The sequence below is a fragment of the Amphiura filiformis genome, chromosome 9, assembly GCF_039555335.1.
Source record: "Amphiura filiformis chromosome 9, Afil_fr2py, whole genome shotgun sequence".
In the NCBI taxonomy this organism is placed as follows: Eukaryota; Metazoa; Echinodermata; class Ophiuroidea; order Amphilepidida; family Amphiuridae; genus Amphiura; species Amphiura filiformis.
In genome coordinates this window covers 8267555-8285455 of record NC_092636.1, presented here as the reverse complement: position 1 = coordinate 8285455, position 17901 = coordinate 8267555, and the positions used below count along the sequence as shown (strand labels likewise).

General features: G+C 38.4%; 1 protein-coding gene across 1 annotated transcript; it reads right to left on the bottom strand.

Annotated features, from left to right (window-relative positions):
- Window positions 1-78: 78 nt before the first annotated feature.
- On the bottom strand, window positions 79-17670 carry LOC140160579 (uncharacterized). The gene is made up of 11 exons (XM_072183821.1): window positions 17537-17670; window positions 12806-12855; window positions 11356-11460; window positions 10523-10612; window positions 9461-9569; window positions 8504-8648; window positions 6292-7036; window positions 5573-5685; window positions 4319-4395; window positions 3572-3686; window positions 79-1508 (listed from the first exon to the last, which is right to left on the bottom strand). The coding sequence occupies exons 1-11, from the start codon at window positions 17660-17662 to the stop codon at window positions 1381-1383; spliced, it is 1803 nt and encodes a 600-aa protein (XP_072039922.1). The 5' UTR covers window positions 17663-17670; the 3' UTR covers window positions 79-1380.
- Between the last annotated feature and the right edge of the window lie 231 nt (window positions 17671-17901).

The following is a 17901-nucleotide window of genomic DNA, read 5'->3' as shown; positions in this document are numbered from 1 at the left end:
TTAATAATACCAACATTTACATTGACATATCTAAAAAGTTAACTTAATAATACCATATTTTGATGTCATGCTATTTCCTTGGCATTTCCCATCTGTGACCGAAAAATAGTAAATTGCCAACCTGACCAATAGTCAAAGGTGTGAATAAACTGGCTACTGGTCTTGTTTCAGTCCTCTTACTTGCTTACTGCAGCTCATTTGAGAATAAAAATCATAATACCCTGCTACACCTTTCGTCCTGAACCATAGCCCATCACCATACAGTTTATAGGCAAGAAATAGGAAATGGTGAACCAAAATGGTGTTTTTGATGCAATTTGAGGTCAGAATTTGAGCTACCATTGTTGAATGGAAGCTATTGTACGATGCCATTGGATATTATACAAATATTAACTGTCTTAAATTTGTGTAATGGTCGAAATCTAATCACTCGGTCGACCATTACACAAATTTAAGACGGTTAATATTTGTTTTATATCACTCATACATAAATTCTATTACTAAAATACTATTTAAGGTAGGAAATACATTTTTTCATCAACATAACACCATGTTTTGCCGTGATATACTTCACAATTTGGGGTCCACCCCATAACCAAATCGGCGAGTCTAAAAGTCAGCTCACGGCTTGGCGCAAGCGCACTACGGCCCAGCACTATGATGGTAAAAACTATCACACAGAGAAGCTGATGGTAAAAATGGTAAATGGTAATCAACCAATGAACTGTCTAGAATTTATGTATGAGTGATATAATAGACCATATTGGCTGTTTGTTATCAAATAAACGCGAGTCTTGATCCCGATCAGGATAACTGTACTCTGTAGTAGTCTGTACAAATTGCCTATACCGAATTCTGAGGACAAGACCTGTGTAACAGTCGCGATCCCCTGCTTTGTACACAGCCGTCATGTCACGGTCTGTCTACATGATAAACAGTCAGGGTCAGAGGAACAGTTGAAATCTGTGCACCGCCCTCCGTAATAAACCTTTTACGGTCACCTTTTTGTACCGCTCGCAGAGCGTGATGTCTGCATAACAACAGCTTAATTTGGGCATAATGGCTCCGCCCAATGAACCACAAACATCGCTGTCAATCATTGGCGCATTCTCTAAATATGGTCATATGATCGTCATATATGGCTATCAGTCACCTTTTGCAATGGCCGAGACAAGTGTGCGCATGACAGACTGTCTATACTCTTACACAAGTTCTTGAGCTTATACTGTCCTCACTTTTGCGATTGAAGTAGCGCCTCTCTAATTTAGTACTCTCAGTCCCGACTAACTTCAGTTGAACCAGAACACACTCTTTTCCCAAACTGAGTCCTGGTCAAAAAAAAGCTCTTATTTTCACCCTTGTGACCATAGTGAGTTTCTCTTAAGAATCCAGGTATTTTTGACGTGCAGCAACCTCCTCCTGACCAAATTTCCTCACCAGCTTTCTGATGTCATCTGGGTTAGAGCTATCTAGTTTGCTGTTATCATCTTTCATCCACAGAGCAAGATCTGTTGCAAAATAACAGAATGTATGAAATCAGGTGAAAAAATGATTGTTTGCTTGCCACTGTTGATACATGGTTGGTCAGAAAAAATTTCCCCCCCTTTATACTTCAAAATCACAAATTCTTGCCATGCTTGCAGTTTAATGCAGATGAAGAACATTTTCACACAAAATGAAGTCAAATAATCAGAATAAAAATGCAGCAGTATACTTTGAGCACATGTTCATAGTCGGCAATGGATGCATTGAACTTTTTTTGAGATGCAGAATAAAACTTTTTTCATCTTGTCAGACAATTTTCTGTGATTTTCACAAAAACATATATATGTGAAATTTACTTTTTTGCTCTGACTGTTTGGTGGCATGAGGACAAGCAAAAGGTATTTTATTTCCTCCTTATAAACTTATTGCTAATGGGCTATTCTAGTTAAAACCCATACACCCCCTATGGAAGATATGACCTTAACCTCTTACACAGGGGGTGTAGATTTCAAATCGAACTAGCTATGTCCACAATTACATGTTACTCATTTCGGCAACAAATGGATGGTTAATTCTGCCCTCATAATAAATGCAAGTGACTTTGGGGTATATGCATGGTCACTTAAACAGTTAGCATGGTTAGTTAGGCATAAGTGACCATGTACATACCCCAAAGTCACTTACATTATATTATAGAGGGCAGAATTAACCGTCCATTTGTTGCCGAAATGAGTAACATGTAATTGTGGACATAGCTAGTTCTGGCTCTAAAAGCCCTCGAAATGGAGTCCCTCATTCAGGTAACACCCTTTAAAATTCACACTCCCTGTATGGAAGATTAAGAGGGTCTTCCATAGGGTGTATGGATTACAACTGGAGTAGCCCAATGTCAGTATTTCTGTAAAATTCTGTCCTTGTCCTCTCATTTCATGTTTAAAATGGAACAATAAAACTCATGAAAATGCATCTGAACGAAATGATTTAAAAACCCATTTTGGCCCAACCCTTACTAGGGCTATACGCTGGCGAAGTTACGTAATTAATCGTATTAATTACCATAGCAATAGGTGAAAACAATTTTGAACATATCGCTGCACTACAAGCAGGTTACACTCATCACCTGTGTATGTCTGCAATCATAGATTGAATACAATACTGTTCTTTTCAAAGATACTAATCTTACAGGTGAAAGTAATCAGCATGATATGGTTCAAAGAAGAGGTACCGCGTGAACGTATCAGTGCAGCGCGGTATATTCAAAAATTGTTTTCACCTATTGCTATGGTAGTTAATCCGATTATTACGTAACTTCGCCAGCGTATAGGGTTCAGGGATTAAGACTAGTCCCCACTTTGGCAATTTTTAACATCTTGATTTTATTCTCCCTTTTTTTTAGACCTGGGGTGGGAGGTAGTGGGAGAGAGGTTAATTGCTATCTTGGCGCCGACCTGTCAATGTTACCTGTTATTGCCTTAGACATTTAAAAAAGAAATCTTGAAAAAGAATGGAATGTCTAAATATTTTTCAAAATAATATATTTACTACTATTTTCAGTGTTAGGAATCAAATCAAAACTCGACCGCAGGTTGACCGCCAATTCCGGGCGGTTCTAAAAGTCTACGGGAATATACATACATGTAGTAATGAGGTCAGTCGTCACACCCTGGTTTACATAAATGTTTGATATCATCCAGTCTTCCGCGCAAGTAATACAATTTTCAAGAGGATTCATTTCAAGTGGTTTCTATACAAATGTAGTACAATACATACACAGAATTGATTTTCATTCCCTGAAGTTCTTCTCATGTTACTCATGAATTCTTGAATTATTCATATAGCAATGACCTCTGACAACTGGGGGGAACACGCCCGGAACCGGCGGTCGAATTTTGATTTGATCCCTTAACAAACATGGTCAGCTGTATGGCACTTATGGCAGGAACATACAATATACATATCAAAGATCTTATTCAGTCCATTTTGGTGTTTTGTATTTTGAAGTAACAGTGATGTCAGTATCACAATTTTGTACAGAAATTAAGTTATAAGAGTTGACGTAGAACTTGTCAACTTTATATAAATGTACCTTCAGGTGGTTGTCCTGTCATGATGAAGTGATCTGTAGCATCAATATCCCCACTATTTATGTATACCGCATGCAGAGCCATTTGTGCAGATATCTCAAATTTAGACATGATACCCTGTCAAAACAAAAAGATAAAAGACGCTGGACTTGAGACTTCTGACATTGAGACAGCAGTGCAAAACGAACATCACTGAAGCAAGCAAGCATCAAAAGCCACAGTGGAAAACTAACTGACTCCTTCAAGTGACACAAATGTTTGACAAGTAATGAAGTTTAGGGCACCCCAGGAGCAGGGGTAAGCACTAATGTAAATTTTTTAATACTTCGGTGATCTGGGTATGCCATTGATCGTGTAGAAGATGCTACATGTTCTACCCTTCTACACATTGATGACCAATGGGTAAATCATCTTGTTGTTATGTCTGTTGATCAGCCAATCAGCGTAATTGTTTACCACTACTGTGTACACTCGACACAAGCACAGATCACAGATGTATTCAAAAATAATTTACTTTAGCCTCTAGAACTTGGGGGTCCAGGAAGGGGTCTATAGGCTCTATACTACATGAGAAGTTAAGTTTCTTAGATTAAATCAAGGCATTTCAAAGATTAATATAACTGTCACCACTGCTATTGTTGGGTCACAAGGAGTACAACATGGTTGCTACTGCCACCCCTCTGCCACTAAAACTACAGCAACCCAACACTGCCATGAACACATCCCCTAGCAACAGCAGAAAGGTTTACCTGTATAGCTTCCACATCTTCATCTAATGCCTCTACATGATCATCATTTTGACTATCAGGAAGTGAATCTGGTACTTCTGCAAGGTAGACAATTACAATGTATGGAAAATTATTATACTTAGTTCTCTGGGTTGATACAATGAAAAAATTTTAATTTTTACCCAGACCGACCAGCCAGCCCATATAAATGTGATAAACTTCATTCAAACCTAAGCCTATCAATTTCAATCCTTCACTCTGCTCCAGCATGCCTGCAGCTCAGTTGGTTAGAGTGTCATGTTAGTATTACGAAGGATGACGAACAGAATCCAGTCAAATACACTTGTTTTCTTCATATTTGTGCACTTGCCAGTGGCGGCACCAGGAAGTTGTTTTTTTTTCAGGGGGAGGGGGGGGGGCCGGGGGGGAAAAGCAAATTTCAGGGGGGCAAAATCGGCAAAGTTTGCGCAAAAAGTGGAGATTTACGTAATTTGGGGGTTTTGCCTCAAAGGTGGGGGGAAAACTGGGGGAGGAAGAAAATATTGGGGGATTGCCCCCCTTTCCGTTGTACCACCGCCACTGGCACTGGCTGCTCTGGGTAAAGATTAAAATGTGTTCAATTACAATGTATGGTAAGATCACCTTCAGTTGGACACAGTCAAACATGCATGTCTGGCTTGCTCTTTGCAAAATGCAGTTGTGCTGATCAGAAGAAGCTCAAAAGACCCAAAGAAATGAATGAGATGACAAGAAAACTATGCAGTGTCTCAGCTAGCAACCTGTCCATCTACTATTTTGGACACACCTAGGATGTGATACACAATTTGGACACACAATCTTCAAAATGGACAAGCAAACTTTTCTTGCAATAGGGTTGGCAACTTTGATGGACTTCAGAGGTTGAGAAGAATTTTGTTTAATCAATTGGAATATATATAACAAAAGAAAATCTGATTAAAAAAAATTAACTGTAAACTGCTAGCTCATTTAATTTTAAATTGTCATATGTGACACGATCTGGTCCATGGGGGCCAAAGGCGGCAAATTTGAAACTGAGATAAAGGTGAAAATATGGAGTAAAAAACAAAAAAATACATAAGGAAATAGACATCAAAAACCTTCATAACTTTAGAACGACGTATGCTAGACCTCTGGTGTTTTCAGTAAATGATAGCCTATTGTACGTGTAACAATTACAGTAACTCAATTTTCAAAAATGCTTCCTTTGGCCCCCATGGACCAGATCGTGTCACATATTGACCTTTTAACACTAACCTTGAACCTCCATGACTTGAGTCTCTGCATCATCATCATCACTGTTGACAGATTCCTCTTCATCACTCTTGTCTCTTTCATTGATAATCTTGTCTATGGCAGTACGATCAAGCCTGCATTGAGGATTGAAATCCATTATAGTAAGGTTTATACAGTATCTCATGATCAGTATGTACGGTTCCTAAAAAATCTATGTGAGTGTGCAAGTAGTCAGAATAAAAAAGTTACTTTACAACTTTTTAATAACATCTACTGTAGGTATCATCTTAACTTCAATATCAATTATAATTCTACTTTTGGTGCAACAAAAGTAAAAGTTTTTTGAGTTCATCAAAAGTACTACGACTATTCCATGATTTTTCGTGGCAAGAAATTGTCAGAAATTTAGTTTGGTGTTCAATAGCACAATTAATTCAAAGCATTTCACAGGAATTTGACAAATCAAAACATGCTATAACATATTTTTTTTGCAAACAAATTTTTAAGAATGAAACAACAAAAGAGATGATTAACCCCCTGAACACTACCTGCCAATCTAACATTGCCTTTGATTGGTCAATTACATGATATCTTCATTTTAATCACTAATCAGAAGGGAGCTTTGCAAATAATTTATTTGTGTGGTGAAATTATTCTAACAATGTTGCTGATTGGTCCAATTGATAATAAAAACTTCTTTTTAGCCAATCGGCAGGTAGTTCTCATGGGGTTAACAATACCGTTGAGGTTTATGAGATGCTGGTTCATTATGCTCCTCCTCATCAGAACTGCTACTGCTATCCTCCATCATCATCATCTTCTTCCTTCTCGATGACTTCCTAAAGTTTTTCTTATGCCCAGCTTGCCGCGTCTTTCTCCTCAAAGGAGATGATTGTGACTCTTCTCCTGTGTCCTTTCCTTCTGTATCTTGTGACGAGTAGTTAGGCATGAGTGGATGTAACTTTTTCGGACTTTCACACTTTCTTTTAGACCTGGTATTATGAATGTTTTCCGTTTCAGATCCTTCAGATTGGACAGGCTTTCTTTTTGACGCAAGTTTACTATTCTTTGCAGGGCTTGACAAAGCTTGGTTGGATCTTGTAACCCTTGAACACTGGATTTGATCATTAGTCTCTTGTGGTAATTGATTGTGTTGACTTCTTGTGACCCGAGGTTTGTCACTTTGTGATTGTTTCTCACTTGAATTGTTTTGATTGTGCGATTGGTTTGAATCAAGCTTAGTGGTTTGTTTTCCTCCGGAATCATTGCCCTGTTTACTTTCAACAGTATTTGGCTTTTCTTTACAAGGTGTTCTTGATTTGGTAGGCACCTGTTCAATCTCCGCAGCACCTTCCCTAAGAGATTTGTCAAAGGAGTCATCACTGACTAGATCTACTTCCTGTACTTCTTCCTCAACATGATTATTATTTGTGTTCTTGTTCTTTGCAGTTTTATTTTGCTTACGTGGACCATTTGATTCATTTCCTGAAAATAAACAAATCAGATAAATTACAGATTTAAAGGTGGTTGGTCTGATTGTATGGTGTTTACTACCCCACATCGAGGCCCATCAACCATACATTTTCATTTTTAATTTTGAGTTAAATTGCTCTAGCAGTTTAGATTCTAGGAGCAAAAATGTGACCCGCTCTGGCAAAACCAGGAAGTCACATTTTTGACATTTCATGATTTGCATAAAAATGTAAGCAGCTAAGCACTAGACAATAAGCTTTAAAATGATACCAACATAAATATAAATAGCATCAATACTTTTCAAGATATGGGTAATTTTGTAAATGATACCTTGATATTTTTGCCAAATTGCTATTCTGAGTAATGGGCCAATTAGTTTCCTGCCTTACACAGGATTGAATAGGGATTATCATATGTTTAAAGGCCTTCATTTAAAGGCCTATAATTCAAAAACATGTCTGGCGACTTGTTCCGGGTTTTGTTGGAGCTGGTCACATATGTGTGGCCACAGAACAGTTAAGGGGAGGTAATCACCAAATTAAACACATTCAGGCCTAAAATTTCACATGAGCTAAATATAAGCTTTCACCTGCTACGAAAATCAGCATGATGATGGGGTAAATAGGAGGAATGAGACTGTCAATAGGGTCAACACCTATCGCACATTGTTTTGAACTTCACAGTTTGAATCTCAGCTAAGATCAGACAACAGACAAGAACAGTGATTGAAGAGGTTCATCAGGTCGATTAATTAATCGGCTGTTTTAAGTTCATTTGTCAAGTTCTGTCTTTCTCAAAGCATTGATGATGTTATTGATCCATCTGCTTGGAGCAGGAACCTGGACCAGATATTTTGGAATTGATCCTATACTCAAGACCAATGCTGGAGGCAGGAGTAAACTTCTGGGAAATCCAAAACATCCGGTAAATGTGTCCCCCTCCAAATAAAAGGATCAATAACATTATCAATGCTTTTAGAAAGGAAGAAGCAAAACTGTCAGCATAAAAACATAAGTTTTTCATTTGGTCTTGACAAATGAATTCAAAACAATCAAAAGGTTTTTATTTCTGATCCAATAAATTGCACTTACTGTGTACGTTTCGATAACCACTCTGTTATCTTTATCAACACTGAATGAAGACTGCTACTGTGAACTGGTCATCCAATCACCTATTGGTTTCTTAGTGATTAACTTGGTGTTGCCAGTTGATTTTTTCCTATTGGATGTTTTGATGGGTTTTTGACACAGGATATAGCAGTTCATCAAAACTGGATCAAACTGGATGACCAGGTTTCTGTAGCAGTCTTCATTCGGATAAAGATAACCGAGTGGCTATCGAAACGTAACACAGTAAGTGCAATTTATTGGATCAGAAATAAGAACCTTTTGATTGACTTTATTCTACCAATCCTGATGAATTTCTTCAACCATGAACTCAAAACAGCAGAGAGGAACAGTACTAGAATGGATTTCTCACCTTTATCTTCAGCACTTGATTCTGATGATGTGAATCCATATTTCTTCAATACACATGCCTTGTACTTTTCGATGTATCCAGGTAAACGGCTCTCCAATTTCTTACCAAATCTATCCCTCATGGACTGCCAGGAATGATTGGTAATCTGCAGTTGGTACGGTAATGAGGGGAGAAGATTAGGAAACTCACAATAAAATGACATGTGATGAAACTTATACAATAAACACAATTTAACTAGACACAACACTGTAAGCGTTAGTATGACCTTCCCTGTGATAATGACCATGGGACTGTTTTAATTACAAAATCTACTGTTTGACCTATTCGGGTTCCTCCCCCAATGAGCAACCCATGTATAAGCATCCTCTATCAAAATGTGGTTCCCTTCAAGTTTGGTATTGATGTAGGTTCACTGGTGGCAGTATTTCGCTTGTCGTGGTATCAGATCTCACAATCGTGGAAGGTGCATCGTACAGAGTTTATGGCACACATATGTATGGTTGCGGTACAACTGCAAAAAAAGCATTGATGTCACTATCAAATTTGAGGTGATCTAAAGAAAAGTGCACGTTTAGCAGCAATTGGGTACAGAATTGCTGATATAGTCACAAAAAAACAACCAACCTGCCTCTGGATAGTTTCAATTACTGTTCCTATTTCTACAACGTTTGAAAGGACATATTTCTGTTGCGTACAGCGCTGTCTTTGTTATCCAATACAAGTTTTCGGTGTTATCACCCCATATGATAAGTCATACCTTGTAGTCCTAATTTCCACACTTTGACATTCAATGCAGAATTGCACACAATTCACTTATCCAGATTTTACACTTATCTGGCCGTAGCTTGGACCCATCACAACCAGGTAAGAAAAATTGGACTATACACAATAAATGCCCTGCATGTCGCTTCTTAGAAATCACGCAGCTCTAATTAGATTGAATAATTTAGTATTCACCTTCATCATTTCCATTTTCTTCCAGATCTTATTACCTCTGTAGCTGTTGGGATTTTTAGCTATTTCAGATAGAATGGCTTCATCTTCCTCTTCTGTGTATGCAGCTCGCCTGTCAAATAATTATATTATGTTTACAACTAATGCTATACATAAAATCAAGGATAAAATTTTTGATGCAGATACATTCAGCTCCAAATGTTCCTACATTTATTACATAAGGCCCTGTGAGCTAACACACTGAACCAATGATTACAAGTTCAGTCTGCACAAAGAATAAGTTACAGTGTTTGAACATAACCCCACATCCAAAGTAAGGGTAGATTTCAAAAATCAAAGTAACCACAATGTGCGCTATGAATGTCCTCTTTAATTTGAGGTGCGAGAATTGAATCAAGTGCCAGCAATTAAGGGTGTGCAATATCGCAATATCGTGAGATAATATTAATTATCGCAATCCGATAATCAGGTTCTTACTGCTTCATCGATGAGACGATGACCTCACAATAAACTATAGACTCAACAACTCCCAAATGAAAGCTGATAAAGTCACAATTTGGCAATAATATTCCAAGTTTGTAGTCAGATTTTACCTTTCTAAATTCAATGAAGCACTTGCGATGTACCTAATTCCTTAACGTGGACAGCGTTCCAGTTTCCTGGCATTGCATCGCAAAATGCTCTACACTTTTGAATACTTGCGTATCAATTTCTAGTCTTAAAATTTATCACGATATGATCAATATCACCAGTGATGTATTGTATATAGTTCTTTAGCAATGCCATGACATAGTTCTCGAGACCTGGTTTCAGTTTGGAGACTAGTCTTGAGACCTCTCCTGCACAATATTGTCTAGTGCTTTTTTTTATCAAGTTAAAATTATGAAATGGGAAAATGTGACTTGTTCCTAATTTAGTCATCCAAAAGAATTTCTTTTCAACAAGATTAACTTTGTGTGCTCTCATACAATGTGTGGTCTCAAACACTTTTACGCCCACCCGGCCTGTGCCACCCATGTGCCCGGGAAATGCACTGTTGACCCCCTTCCTCAAAACAATGCTTACCCTTTTACTGTACTCGTTGTGCTGATTACTGATGTACTTGGTGATGATGAGTGGTCTGTTTTCTTGTTGATGGGAGCATCTTTTGGGACCCTTATGACAAAAGAGTGTTAAGTAATAAAAAAACAAAATGATCATTTTATTTTTATATCATTCTTCAAAATTATAATTTCAATTGACAACTGGCCAAGGATAACCTGGTGTGATACATATACAAGAATGTGACGGGAAATGAGTCTCTAATGTCAAAAATATTCATTATTTCAGTAAATATCCCTTTAAACATTTTGATGTAACACCATGACAATTAAACTTCTGGTTGCCATATAGGCAATTGACCAGTTGCTGAAAACAACAAGAAACACAAGAATTTGAGCATTTTCTTGCCAATAACTCCAAATTAATATGTGATATTAGACTCATTCCCCTTGACCATATATATTCATATGTCTCATCTCAAGTTGAGAGTAAGACCATGTTGTATTTCACAGTGGCAGATTCAATTGCACATGCTAACCTAATCCTGTGGGGTGTTTACACATATGAAGAAGGGCGACTGGTCCATACTGCGCTAATTCGAATCTGCCGAGTTGGAAAATCCAACATGGCATATTACACTCAACTTGAAACAAGACACAATATAGCACTAGCAATTCAAATTCATCTAAGTTTTTGGTTGTAAGGGACCTGAAGTTTTTACAACTAATATCTATCAATAGATGGCCCAAGATGCACAAAATAATAGAAGATAGCAGAGGATACTTAACCATGAAAGGTACAGAACTTTAGGAAATCAAAGGAAATGGGTTTGTGTCATTGGTGAACTTTGTACCCACCTGTATTGGTCAATGTCAAGCTGCTGGTTCTGGGCCACACAGTCATCTATGTACTGTGCCTTTACAGCATTATTTGGAATGGCTTCATCACCTTTAATATATAGGCTGAAATATAAAACCACAATTATTTTTAGAATCTATGCTAATAAACCATAATTTGAAGTTAATACCAAGTTTTCAGATAAATCTGCCACAAAAACTGATGTATGATTTTATTATACAGGGGTGTGACCAGATCAACAGCCTCATCCCCCACTTCATGAGGACTTTGGAGATTTTGGCATTAGAAGCACATATTTTTCTCACTATCTCAGTAATAGAATTTCAGGCCTGAAATATGTTCCATTTAGACAACAGAGATGTAGTTCCTCTATTAAATACCCCACGGGCATTGCATTTTCCAAAAGGGGGCATTTATATTTATTAGAGGCCATTTTTTTTCATTTTTAGAACGATAATTCCCATTAAAATCATTAAAGCTTAAAACTCACAAACTATGAACTTAGGATCAATAACTTCCGGTTCACTTAGGGGTTTACGAGCAGACTTTCGCCAACTACCGACGCCATGTAGCGATTGTGTGTGTACTGTACTATAGTAAGCTTACTACACAAGATAGCCTGAAAATTTCAGCATTTTTAAACATCTTGGTTAAAAAGAAAATGGTGGAGGCGTTTAATAGAAGAGGCTGGGCGACTAATAGAGGAAATGCGATAACATAATTTCGCTTAATATCAAAACCACTGGTGCAACGGGAAACAGACAGGCTTCAATGTGGTACAATTTACAAAACACAATGAACAAATCTGATTTATACACCCTTTAAAAATTAAAAAGTGGACTATTTATAAATAATTAAAAATTTTGGAACATTATTTTTCACAAAGACAATCATAGGATTCAGGAAGCTGCTTCTTGACAACAGGTGACAAACAGGGCAATAGCCAGGATTCAAAGTAGGGCATCCTACCCAGTCTGGAATTATGGACGAGCGCCATCAACGGCCAAAATGAATAAATGCAAACACAAGTTTTCAAGAGATGGCGCTATTACCAAACCTGGAAGTAAAGAAGATTAAACAAAATGGCGCCCATCGAAGTTCGTACTTGGCGAAAACGTATCATATAGTACTTTTTTATAGACATTTAGAGGCTCCTAACAGTGGTTTGTTTTTGGACGGCCTCACGGATGCCTTTAGCATTTTGTAGGGCATCCCTTCTCGTGACAGAGTGTCCAAATATCCGCCAGACGCCTCTTTAGCTAAAGCCTTTTTGACATAAAGAGGCAATCAACACACTTTCGAGTTAACACATTTTAAATAAATTACATTTCAATTGATATAGATGTGTTCTCTTGCCTGATGTAAAGTATTTTTCAAGCAATGAGAAATCATTCTAAACAACCTCCAACTGTTTCAAACATGATAAAATAATAGATTCCATATACTTACTGTATATAATTTTCTTCAGAATTCTTACTTGTTACAAGACCTCCACCATACTGATGGCAAAAAGTAACAAAAGGTGACATTGATGGTAAATTTAGTAATAGCATGGTGAAATTCAAAAATTGGTACAATATACATGTACATGTGGTGCGATCAAGCAAAATCAGTCTGAAGTCAGACTCGGACATATTCAATTGTCAGTTTCAATATATAGGATTGTAAACAGCACTTGCAAAGCAGTTAGCTACCTGAATGTTTGACTGCAGATCCGTCGTATAACGCTTTTTCAATGGGAAATGAACTTTGCTGCTTGGATGATGTCACGATGAGGTTAGCATTCATTCCGTATTGAAAAGTGTGTTCCGACGGTACGGATCTGCGCTCGACCGGCCTCCTACATTTTGCAGAAAACCCCATTGCATTTGGACAACCAGTTCCAAAGATATGAGCAGGTAAAGAGTTTCCAAAACAATAGAAAACAAAAGGTTAATACCAGGGCCGTTCCGACCATTAGGCCAGGTAAGGCGGTCGCCTAGGGCGGCAAACGCAGAGGGGCGCAAAAAAAGAAAAAACAAGGAAGAAAAAATGAGGGCGGATAAAAAGAAAAAAAAAAAGAAAGGAAAAATAAAAAGGGGCGAAAAGAGAAAAAGAAACCTGGCGGAAAAGGAAAAAGAAAAGAAGCGGGCAGAGAAAATGAAAGAAGGCACAGGGCGGAGACGAATACAAATAGGTCAAAACTGATGAGTTTTCAAGGGGGTAACCCCCCTTAACACTTTTTTCGTATGCTTTGGTTGGTGGGGCGGCAGGGAGAGGCTTTGCCTAGGGCGGCTAAATCCCTATGAACGGCCCTGGTTAATACTTCCTTTGTTTGGGTATATCTCAAAATCAGACTTCCGACTGATTTTGATTGATCATATAACATAATTATGCCCATCAGGTGAGTGTGGAGCAGTGGGCAGATAACTACAATCAGCTTTACTCAGGTTCTGCAATGGGTGGCAGTGGGTGCAAAAAATCCAAAATTGCAGGTTCTGCAGCCTTGAAACTCATAATTTATTAAATTATTATTCAAACCTCCAAAATCAAAAGTTTTGTGTATCTATCCACTAATCCAGGCAAAAACTTTGAAATTGGGAGGTTCAGCAACAGGCACTAAGATTCCAAAATCGGAGGTTGTGGGCCGGGCTTGAAACTATAATATGAAGTTAACCAAAATTGGAGGTTTTACGATACACAAACACTCGGAAATTGTAGATTCTGCGACGCTGAGCACAAAAAATCCAAATCAGAGATTCTGCTTTTGAAGAACCACAATGTAAAAGCATGGCTTTATTATGCAGGCAGCCATAACTAGAGTAGACTGTACTTTCCTAAAAAAAAATGAAAATGTGCGTGATATTGGAAAAAAAATCTGGTAGTAAAAGTTGTAGAAATTTTGACTAAAAAACCCAACTGAATTCAAAATGGACATTGAGTCGGCAAATCCTGCACGCCAAGCAATTCCAAAAGTTGACAGCCCTGCTCGAGAGTGTACTTTACTTCTAAGTGCCGTACTATTTACGCTGACTTTCCTATTCGGAGAGGATGACAATTTCGACCTCCTCGTCTGTTTACAGAGAGGTAGACAAAAGACCGTTCAGCTTGTCCAAACACTCAAGTATCAGAAGGATGGTCCACAATATCGTGATTCACGTAACATGAATAGGGATTAAAAAGCTGTCAAGTAGAACCATCCATGTGATTCTTTTGTCCAATTTGCCATCAAGATTTCATATGGAAACAGTTCAGACCCAGAACACGATCATGTCAGAAATTAATAATTTGTTCTGGGACTGATTATTCGGAATAGTTCCAGTAACTCAGCTACTGGTCCGTAGATGTCATTATGTTTTTGATAAAGACTGAAGTCTTGCTAGTAAGACTAACTTTACTATGGCATGCAAGGCTACACTCATCGTATTCGCATGTGTGAGTTACGGCTTTTGACAATTGGACAAGCCTTAAGATGGTTTATATACCGGCTCCATACATTCGATGTATGTAATGCAAGGCTATGTCTGGTTCCATACAGCAATACGCAGTATTGCTGTCTGGTTAGCAGGTGCCAGGTATGAATAATTCCGCGTGAATTGAGACATCGGAGCAGGTCAAACACAGAGGACTAGCCTACATCCCGTATCCTACTATCACTCAAACAAGCAAATCTCTTCACGAATTCACTCACCTTGCGATCCTACATCATCAGTTGAAACAAACATCTAAGTTTCCAAAAACAACTTTGTCATTCCTCAAAACTACAAGTAACTTCATTAATAAAAATTGAAATCCTCCCTATTACCCGTTATTGAAAATTTTGTTCGATTTATGTCAACCAAAAGAACGCATACGAGTCGAGTTCAGTTGACCAAAATGGTATCTCCTGCCTCCTGGTCACCTCAGATATGACGTCAGTATCACAATCAGTGGATCGGATTGGTTGAAATCAACGCCACGTTTTTGACCTTACAGGGGTCAGAGATATGCATATTCATGTATGAAAACAGCGATGCGGATATACAATGTAGTATCATCACCGGGACTGAGAAATGCGACCTTTTCGATGTTTGTACCGGGGAATTTCAGACACAGAGACTCCGCGGAGATTTCTACAAAAAGGTATAATAACCAAAGGGTTGGGGATCGCATTTTTAACTATCTCTAAATGTTTTGGAATTGAGGTCGGCTAAAATTAAAAGTAGACCGTTTCGGGGACTCAGTGCTTCTACTTCTACGTTGATACTCAGCATAATCCTCCAGAGGATGTAGAGCCAAGGAAATAACTTAGAATGCTCTAGTGCGGTGCCAAAGTTGCGGTGCATAATTGGTGTAGTGTAGATGCCCGGTCCCTGCACTCCGTACATCGGCGGGTATTCATGCTCGTCGAAAATTTCGCGAAATAGGGGGTGTTTTCAAATGAAGAAACGCGATTCGCGAAACACACAAAAAAGGGGTGTTTTTTCAAACCACGTGTTCACGAAAATGAAAAAAGGGTATTTTCATCGAGCAGCCTACGCGTTTCTGCCAGAAAAGGGTATATTAGAAATATCGTTCGCGTTTTAGCGAAAATAGGGGTATTGTCGAAGGGCAAATAATTCATGAAATCGCTAAAAAAGGGTGTTTTTCCCTAAAACTTCGCGAAATGAGATGCAAAAGGGGGTGTTTTTAAAGTTCACCGACAAGCATGAATACCCGCCGATGCACGGAGTGCGGGGACCGGGTGTAGATGTCACATTTTGAACAGTGAGCGATAAGTGACCAATTTGACATTCAGCACAAGTGTTTATCCTTACTCAGGGTAATGGAAGGCAAGCTTCTTCTTCTTCTGCTTATATTTGTTAGAGATTTAGGGACCGATCGTTATTTACGGCAGGGGGGGGCATGGGTGTTTTGGCAAAAATATCGACAAAAAATTTCGCGTTCCCCCCTCGCGTCCGCTCAAAATTTTCGCGTTCCCCCTTGTTTTCCCAATTTTCTCCATTTAAAATTTAACAATCCCCCCTCCTGGTATATCTGGTTCCATACAGCAATACGCAGTATTGCTGTCTGGTAAGCAGGTACAATTGAGACGTTGTGAATTGAGGCGTCGGAGCCGGTCAAACACAGAGGACTAGCCTACATCCCGTATCCTACTATCACTCAAACAAGCAAATCTCTTCATGAATTCACTCACCTTGCGATCCTACATCATCAGTTGAAACAAACATCTAAGTTTCCAAAAACAACTTTGTCATTCCTCAAAACTACAAGTAACTTCATTAATAAAAAATTGAAATCATACTATTACCCGTTATTGAAAATTTTGTTCGATTTATGTGAACCAAAAGAACGCATGCGAGTCGAGTTCAGTTTACCAAAATGGTAGCTCCTGCCTCCTGGTCACCTCAGATATGACGTCAGTATCAAGCTGCTTATTAAACTGTGGATCGGATTGGTTGAAATCCACGCCACGTTTTTGACCTTACAGGGGTCAGAGATATGCATATTCATGTATGAAAACAGCGATGCGGATATAGTATCATCACCGAGAACTGAGAATTGCGACATTTTCGATGTTTGTACCGGGAATTTCAGACACGGAGACTCATGGAGATTTCGAAAATTCGTCCAAAGGTAACCAAAGGGTTGGGGATCGCATTTTTAACTATCACTAAATGTTTCGGAATTGAGGTCGGCTAAAAAGTAGACACTTTCGGGGACTGTAATTGGTGTAGATGTCACATTTTGAACAGTGAGCGATAAGTGACCAATTTCATGCTCAGCACAAGTGACTATCTTTACACAGGGTACCCTCCTGGTTCAACTAAAAATTTCAGGTTCCCCCCTCAAGATCACAAAAAAATTTCGTGTTCCCCCCTAAATTTACCCATTCCCCCCCCCCCCCTGCCATAAATAACGATTGCTCCCTTAATAATAAATCATGAAATAGCTCACAACCCTGTCCGGATCACTTCTACCTTTGCCAAGCAATCAAGGAGTGTTGGACAGTGCAGTATCAAATCATTCAATCAGATTCAGAACATGTCAAAAAGACAAAATCATATGACAAATTCTAGTCCGAATCAGTCCCAGAACAAAATATTAATTTCTGACATGACAAATTCGAAATTCCCGCGGCGCTGTAAGCTTATCAACAATGATCACCACTCTTATTTCTCCCTCCCCCAGTAATTGATAGACAACCATTAAATAACCTACTTTAATAAGGTCCGACAACCGAGCTTTTGTTTCTGATGGCCGGATTCGAAAAGTAATAGGAAGCCCTTCATCTGTTCTGAAAAGCATTTTTGAGTGGGAGAACTTCTCTCCACTTTCTTTCGCCATTTTCAATGTTTTCCACCTATGAGACTACTAAAAAATTGTGTAGGGGTGGCCAGTAGCTCAGAGATGTAGCTGGCACAGTAGCTTGTACAAATCATGATTTATATAATACATCTGAATATGTATTCAAAATAAATAACTCACGATTTTTGTATCTTTGCTGAATATATCCATCTTAAAAGAGTAAAAAAATGAAAAACCTGTCAACAAAAATGAAAACTCAACAATTGTACCTATACAAA